At 40.6% G+C, this 16,013-nt stretch overlaps 1 protein-coding gene across 5 annotated transcripts in view; it reads right to left on the minus strand.

Annotated features, from left to right (window-relative positions):
- Positions 1–16,013, minus strand: part of SORCS1 (sortilin related VPS10 domain containing receptor 1) — a 502,288-nt gene that overhangs the window by 232,211 nt on the left and 254,064 nt on the right. For all 5 annotated transcript variants that reach the window (XM_032422994.1, XM_032422990.1, XM_032422991.1 and 2 more), the window contains one exon: positions 748–847. In XM_032422994.1, coding sequence (XP_032278885.1) covers positions 748–847 — 100 coding nt within the window. The remainder of the gene's footprint in view (positions 1–747; positions 848–16,013) is intronic.

A 16,013-nucleotide genomic window follows, 5' to 3' on the forward strand; every position in this document is an offset into this window, starting at 1 on the left:
TCCTGAGACAAGCAAGTCTTTCTCATTTAAAAGCAAATATTGCCTTCCTTGAGAAAACAATATTTCTCTCTGAAGAGGAGATAAACCCTCTTACCAGGAGCAGTATAATACAGCGGAAATAGTATGACTGCCAACCAAGAAACCTGAATCCTAGTTCCAACTGCACCCATAACTCTGCAAAGAGGCAAAGCATTACCTTTCACTTTTCTCATCTATAAAATGAGGGTGCAGTATATGATGATCTCCAAGGTTCCTTCCAGCATTGTCTCCATCCTGACATTTATGTGCAGGCTGAATAAACCTTATAAATGAGATATCCAACGTGCACCAGGAGGACACGTTCATCCCAATTTTAGTTAATCTATTTACTCATGTCAAGGGAAAAGAGGGAGACTTCAGATGAAAACCCCACCTTTTCCTCCATCTTGTCAAGGCTCATTCTGATTCTTGTGACTGACTAGTCCGAGCTCTTACAAGACAGCATCCACTCAAGGAGACCCATTCCTAGGAGCTGCCTTTCGGAAATGGTAATGATGTACCTACCTCTCACCGTCCTACGTTCACAGCTGTTGCCCTGAGAATTATGAGGTTTCAGACATTTTACCACCTTAACCTCCATCATCAACTCATCTTTACACCTCTAATCCCGGCTTGACTGTAATGGATTTTTATGTAGCTAGAGAGGTTGGCCCACCAAGACAGAAGTCACATCATGAATAAGCAGCATGATGAATATACATGTCTTACCTTACGCTTGTTGGTGGGACACACGTAGAGATAGCTTAGAATTGTTTTCAAACCAACTTTATCATTCAGCTTCTCATAAGTGGTTCCATAATCAGTTGACCTATAATTCAAAAGGAGAATTAATGAGGACAAGAGTATACGCCATTTGCCTGCTTGTCAGTACAATGCATGTTTTACATAGTAGCATGGCTCTCGGGAAGTTTCTAGATGATTCATGTAGTATATAATGATGCTTAATTATGTACACAGTAGCATCATGTGAGTGGTTAACATTTGCATTTAAATTGAATTGGTAAAAATTAAAACTCCCATCTCTTTACTGCTCCTTAATGTACCTACACTGCATAAAGAATGTGGTTAAGTTTAAAAGATTAAGAGATGAGGGTGTCTCTGGAATTGACCACAAAAATAGTTTTTATGTAGATTTGACATTTTCAAACTTTTGCTTTATCTTTGGCACAGTGGAAAAGTAGGTTCTCCTGATTTATCTACAAACTGCGTTTCCTTTCATGAGTCATAGAGTATATGGTGGGTCAGTCCCTTCAAAGGTCATTCAGTCTTTTCCTATTATTTAAGAGTAAGAAAACATCTTAATAATAAGGAAATTTCACAGCCTTACTCAGTGGCCTTTTCTGGTGTTAAGCAACCTGGAGTTGGGAGGACATTACTTCTTGGCACTGACCTATCTTTTTTGAAGATTCTCTCATCTTTATCTAGCCCTTGGTTAATAACTTATTAATTCTGACTGAATCAATAGGCTTTAATCACCATCTCTATCAAAGTTTATTACATATTTCAGAATTGTAATCTCATTAGATCATCATTACAACCATGTGCAGGAGGAAATATTATCTGTATTTAAAGAAAGTAGTTGACAGAACCTAAGTGACCTATTCAAAGAAAACAACTGATAAATTGCCAGCTAACATTTGAATCCAGGTGTTCTGATCCTAAGCCCTGTGTTACTTACTCTATACCACAGTTTTTCCATTGTTTTTGTTTGTTTCAATTTAAAGGAAACATACAATTTCCTCTCAGCCTTCTTTTTACATATATGAGATCCCAATTCATCCATTCATCCATTTACATCTGTAGAACTGCTAAAATGTACCAGACTCTGTGCTATGTACCAGGATACAACACATTGCCCCCACTCTCAAAAATCTCACAGCTTTATTTGATAGGCAGAAATATAAGGCTATAATGTGTTTAGTTCAATGCTATAGATAAGAATTAACAAGGCTTAGACATTAAAGTTGGTTTAAACAGAAATAAAAAATGTAACCATTTTAATTCATTCCTGATAGTGATAAAAGTATAAATTCCTACAGGCCATGGAGACTACTAGAAGTCTGTGTTAACAACCTCATCACCATGCATTAAGAAGCTACCCTGGACCAGGGACTGGAGCAAGAAAGCTGCATAATTTATGATCCTGCAATTAAGGGATTAAGAATTTAATCTGGCTGGAGGAGATCCAGGGCATTTTCCCCCCTAAAATTTGTGTGCGTGTGTGTGTATGTGTATTTATATTAATTAATTATATTATAAATTAAATAATCAATTATATATAATTAGATAATAGTCAACACTTTATAGAATTTAGGTGACTGCAAATCAGAGAAGATTGGGGTATTATGTAAAGTTTCTTGAAGAACTATTGCACTTGAAAATGGAAAATGGGTAGGGTTTTAGGAAAGGGAAGTAATCAGAGCAGAGCATCATGAACTAGAGGGCACCTTGTGTTACCCAAATATATAACTGGTTTTCTTCTGGACCAGCCTGCACTCTATCCCAATCCAACAAACAGTGGTTTGATAGCCAAGAATATTTGAAGAGCATTCAAAACTTTCACAGATCTTATCCATAAACCACAAATTTTAGATCCTCCTTCCATATTCATCTTTCTCCCCCCTCAAACTCATGCTGGCGTGAAATTTCCTCCAGATCTCTAAGAAATACCTGAGACTTCTTTCTTCACTCAGTTGGATCTTGGTGTTTGACATATTTTTCCCCCACTCCTAGGTCAACGTCCCCTCCTTCCTAAGACTTGCTGTCTCCAAAATTTCACTAGCCTTTCTCTAGCTCCTTTCATCAGATAACTTTTTCTAATCTTTATTCTAAACAATACTCACAAGTTCAAGAACCAACAAATAGATGCAAAAACCTACTGGGGGCGGGTGGTGGTAGCGGGAGGAGGACAGGGTGAGCAAATACGGCTCCCCTGGCATATGCTGCCCGGCCACAGGTGGACGTCAGCAGGACTCTGTTGGAGATGAGAAAATGGTTTAATTTTCCTAGTGGGATAATAGGAATGGAGGCTAGAGAAGTAGGAACCAGTCTAGAGGGGGGCAATAATTAGTTTCTTATCATTTCTATCAACTTGAGCCTTGAGCTATTTAATGAATATGTTTACATTAAAAAAGTATATTCTACAAGGGCAAATGAGGATGACTCCATGAGGATTCTACATGGACTCACTCTCATTTGTATGTGTGTAGTATGTGTGTGTGTGTGTGTGTGTGTGTGTGTGTGTGTTTAGCTGAAATCTCAATGTGACAGGATGACAATAGAGTGACCAGCTCAGACATACATTAGTAACTTTCTTTTCAGAGAGCTTACAGTATGTCATTGGATACTTTCCCTTTATTATAGTATCACCAGTCCAGATCCTTCAAGGTGTCTGCCACCATTGTTTAATGCTGTCTCTTGCCCCTTGATTTTTCAAAGCTCAGCAACTGAATCAAAATTTAATTCTCAATTCCAGCAGAGCTACGTGTTTAAACATTATGGCATTGTAATAATTAACAGAGAGAGAAAAAATTATGCATTTCCACATGCCCAAAACAGCACAGACTAGCAGTTGTTCAAAGTTGTCCCACAAAATTAGAATTAGATAGTGCTACATGCATCATGGGTAATACTAACAGCCAGGATACATTGATTCAAGGGTACAGAAGTGAAAATATTTAATATTTGCAGACCAGTTGGTAAATAGTTACTGCGCTAAGTTCTCCGAGTAGCACTTCTTCCAGTCTTACCCCATGGCCTCTCCCTTGGAGACCTCCTAGATTTCCTCACAGTCCACCAACCAAAAGATTGAAGGTGGGCACAGCAGAGGTCCTCAAGAAATTTGCTCAGCACTAAGAGGAGCACCTGCTCTGATTGGTTAGTGCCTATGCCAATCAGCCTGAGCCCCAGTGGAGGAGACAGTGACCTTGGAGAAGGCACTGCACCCTGGAAAGCAATTCCCAGTGCCCACCTGCAAACTCCCCTTCCCAGCTAACAGATGCTTCCAGTTATGCTTGCATGGTCAATGGTGGGAACTGCAGCCCCCCTAGGGATCTGGGCTCTGAAAGAGCAGACGAGAGACAGACAGTTGAGCCAATGTATTGGCTGTTAAATATTTTAAGTATCATCCCTAGTATGGGAGAGAGGAGAGTAATCTGAGATAAAAAAATGTTAGGAAATGCTTGATAAGGCAAAATTTAATGTTCCTTTACTTGAGAACTTATAAATTTTATTCTTCTCAAATACATACATAAATCTTTTTATTTTAATATATGCTGTGAACCTCCTAAACGCATATTCCATGAAGCATTTTCCAAAACATATTTGACTATAAGGTTCATTCTTGAGGGCTATCTAATTAAATTACTGTTCTGAGCAACATACTTTGGAAAAGCATATCAAAAACAAAAACAAAAAAAAAGGCACAAGAAATATTATGAATCTCTGTTTTATAAGAAAAAGGGAACAATAAAAATAGTTAAAACAAATCAAATTTGCAAAGAGAAATGCCCGCCTATGCTAACCATAAAATGACTACTGTTGTCAAGGCAAAAAAAAAAAAAAAAGTAATCTTAAAAAGATATGTAGCACACAGAAATGTATTTAAGATGCAATATAAACAGCCTTGAATTCTCAACTTGTACCATTTCTTAAAACATTCCAAAACAAACATTTTTTTTCAGGTTTTGTTTATAAGTGGACTTATATACAGATGGAAAACAGGGTTTTTGTCAACATCTATGCTGTGTAAGAAAAAGCTGAAAGCTTAAAAAAAAAGCACATTCCAGTAAATATACAAGTGATTAAATCAAGGTGCTCAGGTTTTTGCTTTTGATCCTTAATCCTTACACTACCTTTTTGCAAACATATCTTAAACAGTGACTTTTAGAACATTTGAAAGTATGTCTTTATTTAAGTATTTACTATATTCATAGAGCTGAAACGAGTTGCCCTGATGGATGGAGAAACCACGTTCAATGTATGGCACCAGCCACCTTCCAAGACCTTGTGCTCTCTTTCAGAGGGCAGTGTCCCATCACACGCAAATAAGGATCAATACAGAGCACGACTAGTTTCCACAGGGAGTGGCAGAAAGAAAACGGGATTGCATTTCCTCTGCTATAATCATATACCATCAAATGAGATAATAAATAAGCACAGAATCATTTGTAAACTACATTAATCCATAAAAAGTACTTAACACAATGACTGGCATGTAATAGCAATCTCTAAATGACAGTGTGTGTTTATTTATTTTGTCACTAATTTTTTTCTTGATTATTTTTGGTATCCTTTAACCATCACTTACTAAAACCCACAACATGAACCCTTAAGAAGAATTTGAATCACAGAAAATAATTTAGATTTAGCTTTTTTAGAAGAGCAAATATTCGCGAAGTTACTACCATTTTTAAATGTAACCAAATCTAGAGGGGGGTGGAGCAAGATGGCGGAGGAGTAGGAGACCTGGATTTCGTCTCCTCTCAGGAATTCAGCTGGATAGGGATCAAACCATTCTGAACACCTACAAACTCAACAGGAGATCGAAGAAAAGAATAGCAACAACTCTCTGAACAGAAAAGCGACCACTTTCTGGAAGGTAGGACGTGCGGAGAAGTGAATCCGAGGCGTTATTCGGGAGGATAGACGGTGGGGGAGGGGCCTCCATCGGCCGCTTGTGGCAAGTGATAGAGCCGCGGAGCACAAAATCGGAACTTTTAGAAGTCTGCTCCGCTGAGGGACGTCACTCTGGTGGCGAAGTGGGGGGTGGAACCCTCGCGGGACAGTGTGGTCTCAGGACCCTCGGGGTCACAGAAAGACTGGGGGTGCCTGAGTGCGGCAGAGCTCCCAGGTATTGGAGCAGGGAAGCCGGCTGCAGAGACGGAGCCCAGGCGCGGGCTCTCAGCTCGGGGTTGTCATAAACCGTGATGCGCAGCACAGTCGGGCCACTGCTCCTCCAGCAGGGACCCAACAAGCGGCAGATCCGGGGAGACTCACCTTCTTCCCCCGGGAGGAGAGGTGCGGGAGTGCACCGTGGGGATCTGCTGGGTTTGGAGACTCCACCCGGGGTCGGGTGCCAGATAGAAAGGCGCAGTCACAGGCCGGGTGAGCGCGGAGTGTGGCCGGAGACCGGGGAGACGGGAGTGACTGACTGCTTTTCTCTGGGGGCTCGCTGAGGAGCGGGACCCCGAGTTCTCGGCTCCGCCGGGGCGGAGACTGGGAGGCCGCCATTTTCACTCTCCGCCTCCAAAGCTGTACGGAAAGCTTGCAGGGAACAAAAGCTCCCGAGAGCAAACCCGAGCAGATTACTTAGCCCGGACCGGCAAGGGCGGGGCAATTTTGCCTCCGGCAAAGACATTTGGGAACCACGGCAACAGGCCCCTCCCCCAGAAGATCAGCGAGAACAGCCAGCCAAGACCAAGTTTACCGATCAATGAGAACGGCAGAACTCCAGCGCTAGGGGAATACTGCACATAGAATTCATGGCTTTTTTACAATGATTCTTTAGTCTTTCAAAGTTAATTATTTTTTTTAACTGTCTTTTTTTTTTTTCTTTTTTCTTTTTTTTGAATTTTTCTTTTTCCCTTTTTCAACCAACATCTTATCAATCCCTTTTTAAAAAAAAAAAAATTTATTTTTCATTTTTAAAGTCATATTCTATCCCTTCATAGTAGTTACCCGTATTTTTGGCATATATATATAAGTTGTTCTCTCTTTAAAATCTTGAGATAGTTTCTTCTAACAGATCAAAATATACTCTAAATCTCTAGTGTATGGTTTTTTTCTACTCCCCTGCCTGATCACATTCTCTCCCTTTTTTCTTTCTTTCTTTTTTTTTTTAATCCTCTTCTTTCTTTTTTCAAACAACTTATCAAATCCTTTTTTAAAATTTTTTATAATTTCCATCTTTACAGTCATATTCCATCCCTTCATCATATCAACCCTTATTTTTGTACAAATATAAGTTTTTCTTTCTTTAAAATTTTGGGAGGGACTTTCTTTTAACAGACCAAAATACACCCAAAATCTAGTGTGTGGCACTGATCTATAATCCAGCCTGATCATATTTGATCACATTCTGGTTTTGTTTTGTTTTGTTTTGTTCTGCTTTTGTTTGTTTTTATCTTTATCTTTTTCTTTTTTCTTTCCTTTTCTTTTTTCTCTCTTTCCCTTTCTTTTCCCACTGCTTCAGGTCTTTTCTGATTTGTTTAGAGTATATTTTCTGGGGACGTTGTTACCCTGCTAGCATTTTGTTCTCTCATTAATCTATTCTCCTCTGCACAAAATGACAAGACGGAAAAAATCACCTCAACAAAAAGAACAAGAGGTAGTACCGACTGCCAGGGACCTACTCAATACGGACATTAGTACGATGTCAGATCTAGAGTTCAGAATCATCACTTTAAAGATACTAGCTGGGCTTGAAAAAAACATGGAAGTTATTAGAGAAACCCTTTCTGGAGAAGTAAAAGAACTAAAATCTAACCAAGTAGAAATCAAAAAGGCTATCAATGAGGTGCAATCAAATATGGGGGCGCTAACTGCTAGGATAAATGAGGCAGAAGAAAGAATCAGTGAGATAGAAGACCAAATGATGGAAAATAAAGAAGCTGAGAAAAAGAGAGATAAACAACTACTGGATCACGAGGACAGAATTCGAGAGATAAACGATACCATAAGACGAAGCAACATTAGAATAATTGGGATCCCAGAAGAAGAAGAAAGAGAGAGAGGGGCAGAAGGTATAATGGAGCAAATTATAGCAGAGAACTTCCCTAATTTGGGGAAGGAAACAGGCATCAAAATCCAGGAAGCACAGAGAACCCCTCTCAAAATCAATAAAAATAGGTCAACACCCCGACATCTAATAGTAAAACTTACAAGTCTCAGAGACACAGAGAAAATCCTGAAAGCAGCTCGGGACAAGAGATCTGTAACCTACAATGGTAGAAACATTAGATTGGCAACAGACTTATCCACAGAGACCTGGCAGGCCAGAAAGGACTGGCAGGACATATTCAGAGCACTAAATGAGAAAAATATGCAGCCAAGAATACTATATCCAGCTAGGCTGTCATTGAAAATTGAAGGAGAGATAAAAAGCTTCCAGGACAAACAAAAACTAAAGGAATTTGCAAACACGAAACCAGCCCTACAACAAATATTGAAAGGGGTCCTCTAAGCAAAGAGAGAGCCTAAAAGCAACATAGACCAGAAAGGAACACAAACAATATACAGTAACAGTCACTTTACAGGCAATACAATGGCACTGAATTCCTATCTTTCAATAGTTACCCTGAATGTAAATGGGCTAAATGCCCCAATCAAAAGACACAGGCTATCAGATTGGATTAAAAAACAAGACCCATCGATATGCTGTCTGCAAGAGACTCATTTTAGACCCAAAGACACCCCCAGATTGAAAGTGAGGGGGTGGAAAACCATTTACCATGCTAATGGACACCAAAAGAAAGCTGGGGTGGCAATCCTTATATCAGACAAATTAGATTTTAAACCAAAGACTGTAATAAGAGATGAGGAAGGACACTATATCATACTTAAAGGGTCTATCCAACAAGAAGATCTAACAATTGTAAATATCTATGCCCCTAACATGGGAGCAGCCAATTATATAAGGCAATTAATAACAAAAGCAAAGAAACACATCGACAACAATACAATAATAGTGGGGGACTTTAACACCCCCCTCACTGAAATGGACAGATCGTCTAAGCAAAAGATCAACAAGGAAATAAAGACTTTAAATGACACACTGGACCAAATGGACTTCACAGACATATTCAGAACATTCCATCCCAAAGCAACGGAATACACATTCTTCTCTAGTGCCCATGGAACATTCTCCAGAATAGATCACATCCTAGGTCATAAATCAGGTCTCAACCGGTACCAGAAGATTGGGATCATCCCCTGCCTATTTTCAGACCACAATGCTTTGAAACTAGAACTCAATCACAAGAGGAAAGGCGGAAAGAACTCAAATACATGGAGGCTAAAGAGCATCCTACTGAAGAATGAATGGAAACCAGGAAATTAAAGAAGAATTAAAAAAATTCATGGAAACCAATGAAAATGAAAACACAACTGTTCAAAATCTTTGGGATACAGCAAAGGCAGTCCTAAGAGGAAAGTATATAGCGATACAAGCCTTTCTCAAGAAACAAGAAAGGTCTCAAGTACACAACCTAACCCTACACCTAAAGGAGCTGGAGAAAGAACAGCAAATAAAGCCTAAACCCAGCAGGAGAAGAGAAATAATAAAGATCAGAGCAGAAATCAATGAAATAGAAACCAAAAGAACAGTAGAACAGATCAACGAAACTAGGAGCTGGTTCTTTGAAAGAATTAACAAGATTGATAAGCCCCTGGCCAGACTTATCAAAAAGAAAAGAGAAATGAGCCAAATCAACAAAATCATGAATGAAAGTGGAGAAATCACAACCAACACCAAAGAAATACAAACAATTATAAGAACATATTATGAGCAATTCTATGCCAGCAAATTAGATAACCTGGAAGTAATGGATGCATACCTAGAGATGTATCAACTACCAAAACTGAACCAGGAAGAAATAGAACACCTGAACAGACCTATAACCACTAAGGAAATAGAAGCAGTCATCAAAAATCTCCCAAAACACAAAAGCCCAGGGCCAGATGGCTTCCCAGGGGAATTCTACCAAACATTTAAAAAAGAATTAATACCTATTCTTCTGAAACTGTTCCAAAAAATAGAAATGGAAGGAAAACTTCCAAACTCATTTTATGAGGCCAGCATTACCTTGATCCCAAAACCAGACAAAGACCCCATCAAAAAGGAGAATTACAGACCAATATCCCTGATGAACATGGATGCAAAAATTCTCACCAAAATACTAGCCAATAGGATCCAACAGTACATTAAAAGGATTATTCACCACGACCAAGTCGGATTTATCCCTGGGCTGCAAGGTTGGTTTAACATCCGCAAATCAATTAACGTGATACAATACATTAACAAAAGAAAGAACAAGAATCATATGATCCTCTCAATAGATGCAGAAAAAGCATTTGACAAAGTACAGCATCCTTTCTTGATCAAAACTCTTCAGAGTATAGGGATAGAGGGTACATACCTCAATATCATAAAAGCCATCTATGAAAAACCTACAGCGAATATCATTCTCAATGGGGAAAAACTGAGAGCTTTCCCCCTAAGGTCAGGAACGCGGCAGGGATGTCCACTATCACCACTGCTATTCAACATAGTATTGGAAGTCCTAGCCACAGCAATCAGACAACAAAAAGAAATCAAAGGCATCCAAATTGGCACAGAAGAAGTCAAACTCTCACTCTTTGCAGATGATATGACACTTTATGTGGAAAATCCCAAAGACTCCACCCCAAAACTGCTAGAACTCATACAGGAATTCAGTCAAGTGGCAGGATATAAAATCAATGCAAAGAAGTCAGTGGCATTCCTATACACCAACAACAAGTCAGAAGAAAGAGAAATTAAGGAGTCGATCCCATTTACAATTGCACCCAAAACCATAAGGTACCTAGGAATAAATCTAACCAAAGAGGCAAAGAATCTGTACTCAGAAAACTATAAAATACTCATGAAAGAAATTGAGGAAGACACAAAGAAATGGAAAAACGTTCCATGCTCATGGATTGGAAGAACAAATATTGTGAAGATGTCAATCCTACCTAGAGCAATCTACACATTCAATGCAATCCCCATCAAAATACCATCCACTTTCTTCAAAGAAATGGAACAAATAATCCTAAAATTTGTATGGAACCAGAAAAGACCCCGCATAGCCAGAGGAATGTTGAAAAAGAAAAGCAAAGCTGGCGGCATCACAATTCCAGACTTCCAGCTCTACTACAAAGCTGTCATCATCAAGACAGTATGGTACTGGCACAAAAACAGACACATAGATCAATGGAACAGAATAGAGAGCCCAGAAATGGACCCTCAACTATATGGTCAACTAATCTTTGACAAAGCAGGAAAGAATGTCCAATGGAAAAAAGACAGTCTCTTCAACAAATGGTGTTGGGAAAATTGGACAGCCACATGCAGAAGAATGAAACTGGACCATTTCCTTACACCACACACAAAAATAGACTCCAAATGGTTGAAAGACCTCAATGTGAGACAGGAGTCCATCAAAATCCTAAAGGAGAACACAGGCAGCAACCTCTTCGACCTCAGCCGCAGCAACTTCTTCCTAGAAACATCGCCAAAGGCAAGGGAAGCAAGGGCAAAAATGAACTATTGGGACTTCATCAAGATAAAAAGCTTTTGCAAAGCAAAGGAAACAGTCAACAAAACCAAAAGACAACTGACAGAATGGGAGAAGATATTTGCAAATGACATATCAGATAAAGGGCTAGTATCCAAAATCTATAAAGAACTCATCAAACTCAACACCCAAAGAACAAAGAATCCAATCAAGAAATGGGCAGAAGACATGAACAGACATTTTTCCAAAGAAGACATCCAAATGGCCAACAGACACATGAAAAAGTGTTCAATATCGCTCGGCATCAGGGAAATCCAAATCAAAACCTCAATGAGATACCACCTCACACCAGTCAGAATGGCTAAAATTAACAAGTCAGGAAATGACAGATGTTGGCGGGGATGCGGAGAAAGGGGAACCCTCCTACACTGTTGGTGGGAATGCAAGCTGGTGCAGCCACTCTGGAAAACAGTATGGAGGTTCCTCAAAAAGTTGAAAATAGAGCTACCATATGATCCAGCAATTGCACTACTGGGTATTTACCCCAAAGATACAAAAGTAGGGACCCGAAAGGCTACGTGCACCCCGATGTTTATAGCAGCAGTGTCCACAATAGCCAAACTGTGGAAAGAGCCAAGATGTCCATCAACAGATGAATGGATAAAGAAGATGTGGTATATATATACAATGGAATATTATGCAGCCATCAAAAGGAATCAGATCTTGCCATTTGCAACGACGTGGATGGAACTGGAGGGTATTATGCTGAGCGAAATAAGTCAAACAGAGAAAGACATGTATCATATGACCTCACTGATATGAGGAATTCTTAATCTCAGGAAACAAACTGAGGGTTGCTGGAGTGGGGGGTGGGGTGGGAGGGATGGGGTGACTGGGTGATGGACACTGGGGAGGGTATGTGTTCTGGTAAGCGCTGTGAATTGTGCAAGACTGTTGAATCTCAGATCTGTACCTCTGAAACAAATAATGCAATATATGTTAAGAAAGAAAAAAAGAAGAAGAAGAATGTAGCAGGAGGGGAAGAATGAAGGGGGGGAAATCGGAGGGGGAGAAGAACTATGAGAGACAATGGACTCTGAAAAACAAACTGAGGGTTCTAGAGGGGAGGGCTTGGGAGGATGGGTTAGCCTGGTGATGGGTATTGGGGAGGGCACGTTCTGCATGGAGCACTGGGTGTTATGCACAAACAATGAATCATGGAACACTATATCTAAAACTAATGATGTAATGTATGGGGATTAACATAACAATAAAAAAATTTAAAAAATAAATAAATAAATAAATAAATAAATGTAACCAAATCTAGTCTATCATATTTTAAAGGATATGAGTGCCAGTAGTTTTGCATGGGGTTTGAATTAGAGAAGAAAGGATAAGAACTGGAATTGGAGAGTGAATGATTCTACACTCTGCTTCTATAATAAGTGTGCCAGGATTTCCTGAATGAACTATTATGCTTAGGAAACCTAACAGATAATAAAAATGAATGTTTGTCAGGGTGCTTACAATGTGATCTAAGCCCTTCACATGCAGAAGCCCATGAGATGGGCACTGATATTAATCACAGGTTATAGACAAGGAGGAACCAGGAGTATAAACGAGGCCACAGAATTTGGAAGATGCAGTCCTCACACAGGCTGCCACTCGAGAGCCTTCATCCTTAACCCCATGCTGCATGGCCTCTCTCAAAAGCCACAAGAGGAAAAGGAAATATATCTACAAAATCTAGTTCAGCATTTCTTTATAAAAGGAATATGAACTCAAACTGTTTGAAGTTTTACATGGTGTAGACCAAAAGCGGGCTTTTCTTCATACCAGGTAAAGGGACAGGCGGCCTGCCAGAGGGAATCCATCTTAAGAATAGTATAAGCAGAAACTGTTACAATAGGTTAAGGAGAAGAGAAAGTAGGTCTTTCATCTGGTCCACTCTAGCTCCTAGAAAGGCTAGAAATATGGAAAAAGTGGGTCAACTTGTGAATTATCTGATGACGTCTTGTGAAGATTATCAGGACGTCACAGCTTCACAGAAAGAGGAAGTACTTGAAGTCAAGCAGAACCAGACACAGGCTCTCAACCAGCTGGGTAATCAGTCCATTCCCCGATGTCCTCAACAAATCAACTACAGATGTGCTTTTTTATCTACTAAGTTGGTGACGTAATAGATGCCCAACTCTTAATTCCTCTGCCTTTTCTGCCTGCCCCCCACCCCAGCCCACTCCAGCCTTGCTATTCCATGTGTCTAGAAAGTTCTTTCTCCAGATGGCCTCCTCATTTCTTTCTGAACATTGGTCATCCTGTATGAAATAGCAACTTTCCCACGCCTCCAGCACACTCCATCCTCCTTAGCCTCTTCTATTTTCTCTATGCATAGTATTTACCCCCATCTGATAGATTTCTACCTTTTTTTTTTTTTTTTAAATTTTCTGTCTTTCCCTCTCCGGAATGAAAGCTCCATGAGAATAGAGTAGAAAAGATGTCTGTTTTGCCCGCCGCTGTCTTCCTCACTCTCAGAAGACTGTCCCAGACACGGCAGGCACTCACAATTTGTTCTTCACTGACTGGCTGACTCGATGGAACCTTGCTCTTCTTGTATGGCCAGCTGGATATCTACTAAGCCAAAATGAAGAAGCCTTTATCATCCGGCAGGGACTCCTACAGTCCTTGCTCCTAGCAGATTCAATCAGCCGTGTGGGGTGAAGTGGGACCAGGGTGGGGAGCATGTCTTATGCTCCTCTACTTTTAATCGAGAAACCCCTGCCTGGCATCTTAGACTACTCTAAGTGCCATAAGGGCAGTGGACACATGTTCGGTCCCCCCTGCCCCCAAATCCCCAGGCCTCAGGACACTGGTGGCACATCAGGTGACTTCTCCATACAGAAAGTGAATGAATGCAGAAGCCTACTGGACACTCTTTGAACCAAGAATGAGCCAGGCCACTTCTTTAAAAAGAAGTAGCCTTCAGACCCCAGGGAGGTAACATGCCCTAGCCCATGCACACCAAGCCAAGGTCACAAAACGAAGACCTGAGCGGCAGAGGGAAGCTTAGGGACAGGAAGCAAGGGAGCACCGGGGAATTGCTCAAAAATCAGTACCAGTGAGATTTCCCAAAAGCAGAGCAACATCCTCCTCTCAATCAAGAAGCTGTGGCTTCTGTGTTTTGTTTCTTTCCTAAAATCATTAAGAGCAGTCACTTTCATTGCTCCTAGTGCATTTGGCGGCATAAAAATAGCTTCCAGAGCCAAAGGCACATTGGCTGCATTGCAGACACTGCTCCTTAATAACTTAGGATGCATGAGGTTAAGGCAGTGAGAGTAATTTAGGGTTTGGAAAATGTTTGCGAGTGAGTCGACATTTAAATAACTTCATTATCATTCATTGACAGATTTTTTTAACCTGTCACTGCAATTGATATTTCTATTACCATGTTATAACAAACCCCTGCACATTTTAAATACAGTCACCAGATTCCATTAGTCTACCCACTGTCAAGAAAATATCTCCAAATCCATTTTTCATAATACCTCAAGAATATAATAGGCAATCTACATCAAACGGTGACGTGGAGCTGAAGGAAATTGTCTCCTGCTTTCTAAGGATTCTGCCGTGAAATACGTTTGCCTGTCAGCCTAAACATATAATTTAAACGGGCTGCTGAGACATTATGGTGCATCCTGAGCTGAACAAGCTTCCCTGTTTCTTGGATACCCGGAGCTTTTCAGGTTAATTTGCAGAATTAGAGGGAAGGGGGTTAAATAGCGGGTTTAGGGAGAGGCATGTCAAGGTGATATAAAGATATTTCTACTCTGCCATGGGTCACAGTATTTCCAATTTAATTTGATTTGTAAATTTTTTTAAAGTTATTTTTTAAATGTAAGGGATGGGTACCTATGTGTCCACAAGTTATAAAAGTTCCCGCTCATCTTTCTGGTCCTGCTGAGCCATTGTCTTCGCTTCCTTGTTGGATTATCACGCTGTGTTCCTGAAGTTCCTTTCTCATCACACAGGGTAGCTGAGGTAAGAACCCTGAATGCATTTGAATGTGACTATGTAGGACTCCAAGGAGAAGGTGGCAATGTCGTCCACACCACCCTGCCACACACACCACATATTTCCACCAGAGGTAAAAGTGTTCGTCCATAATACAGAGCACACCAAAATAGCGTTCACTTGTACCTCTGAAAGATATTTCAGTTCACCGAGTATAAAAATAACTAAAACCCAAGCTGATACCTGGATCTCTAACTATTTTGCCTAAGAAAGGGAGGGAAAATAATTTAAATCAAGGCCTCCTTTTCAAGTAAAGGTTTCTTTTTCAGGAGCAGGGACAGGGAAGAGCATTATCCTTAACTAGATGAGGTCCACGACGTCCATCTCACACACACGCACCTGCCTGTCCGCAGCGTCTCCATCTGTACTCTCCACTCCCCTCCTACTTCCCAAGCTGGGGCAGGCGGTTCCCATCCTGCTGTGGCCAGAACTCCTTGCAGGAGCACTCTAAAGCCACCACTCGCTCTTTCTCAGGGGCGGCTGCTTTCATGCCTCCCAGGCTTTGCAAATGCGATACCCACTGCTCAGCAGACATGCTGGTGGTGGTGGCGAGGGCAGAAGGCATTTATTCCTTCTTATCTTTCAAGATTTCACTCCGCAGCCACCTTCCCTGGGATGCCTTTCCTGGCAATGCCCGATGACTAGCAGACT

The sequence above is a fragment of the Phoca vitulina genome, unplaced genomic scaffold (genome assembly GCF_004348235.1).
Source record: "Phoca vitulina isolate PV1807 unplaced genomic scaffold, GSC_HSeal_1.0 scaffold28, whole genome shotgun sequence".
In the NCBI taxonomy this organism is placed as follows: domain Eukaryota; kingdom Metazoa; phylum Chordata; class Mammalia; order Carnivora; family Phocidae; genus Phoca; species Phoca vitulina.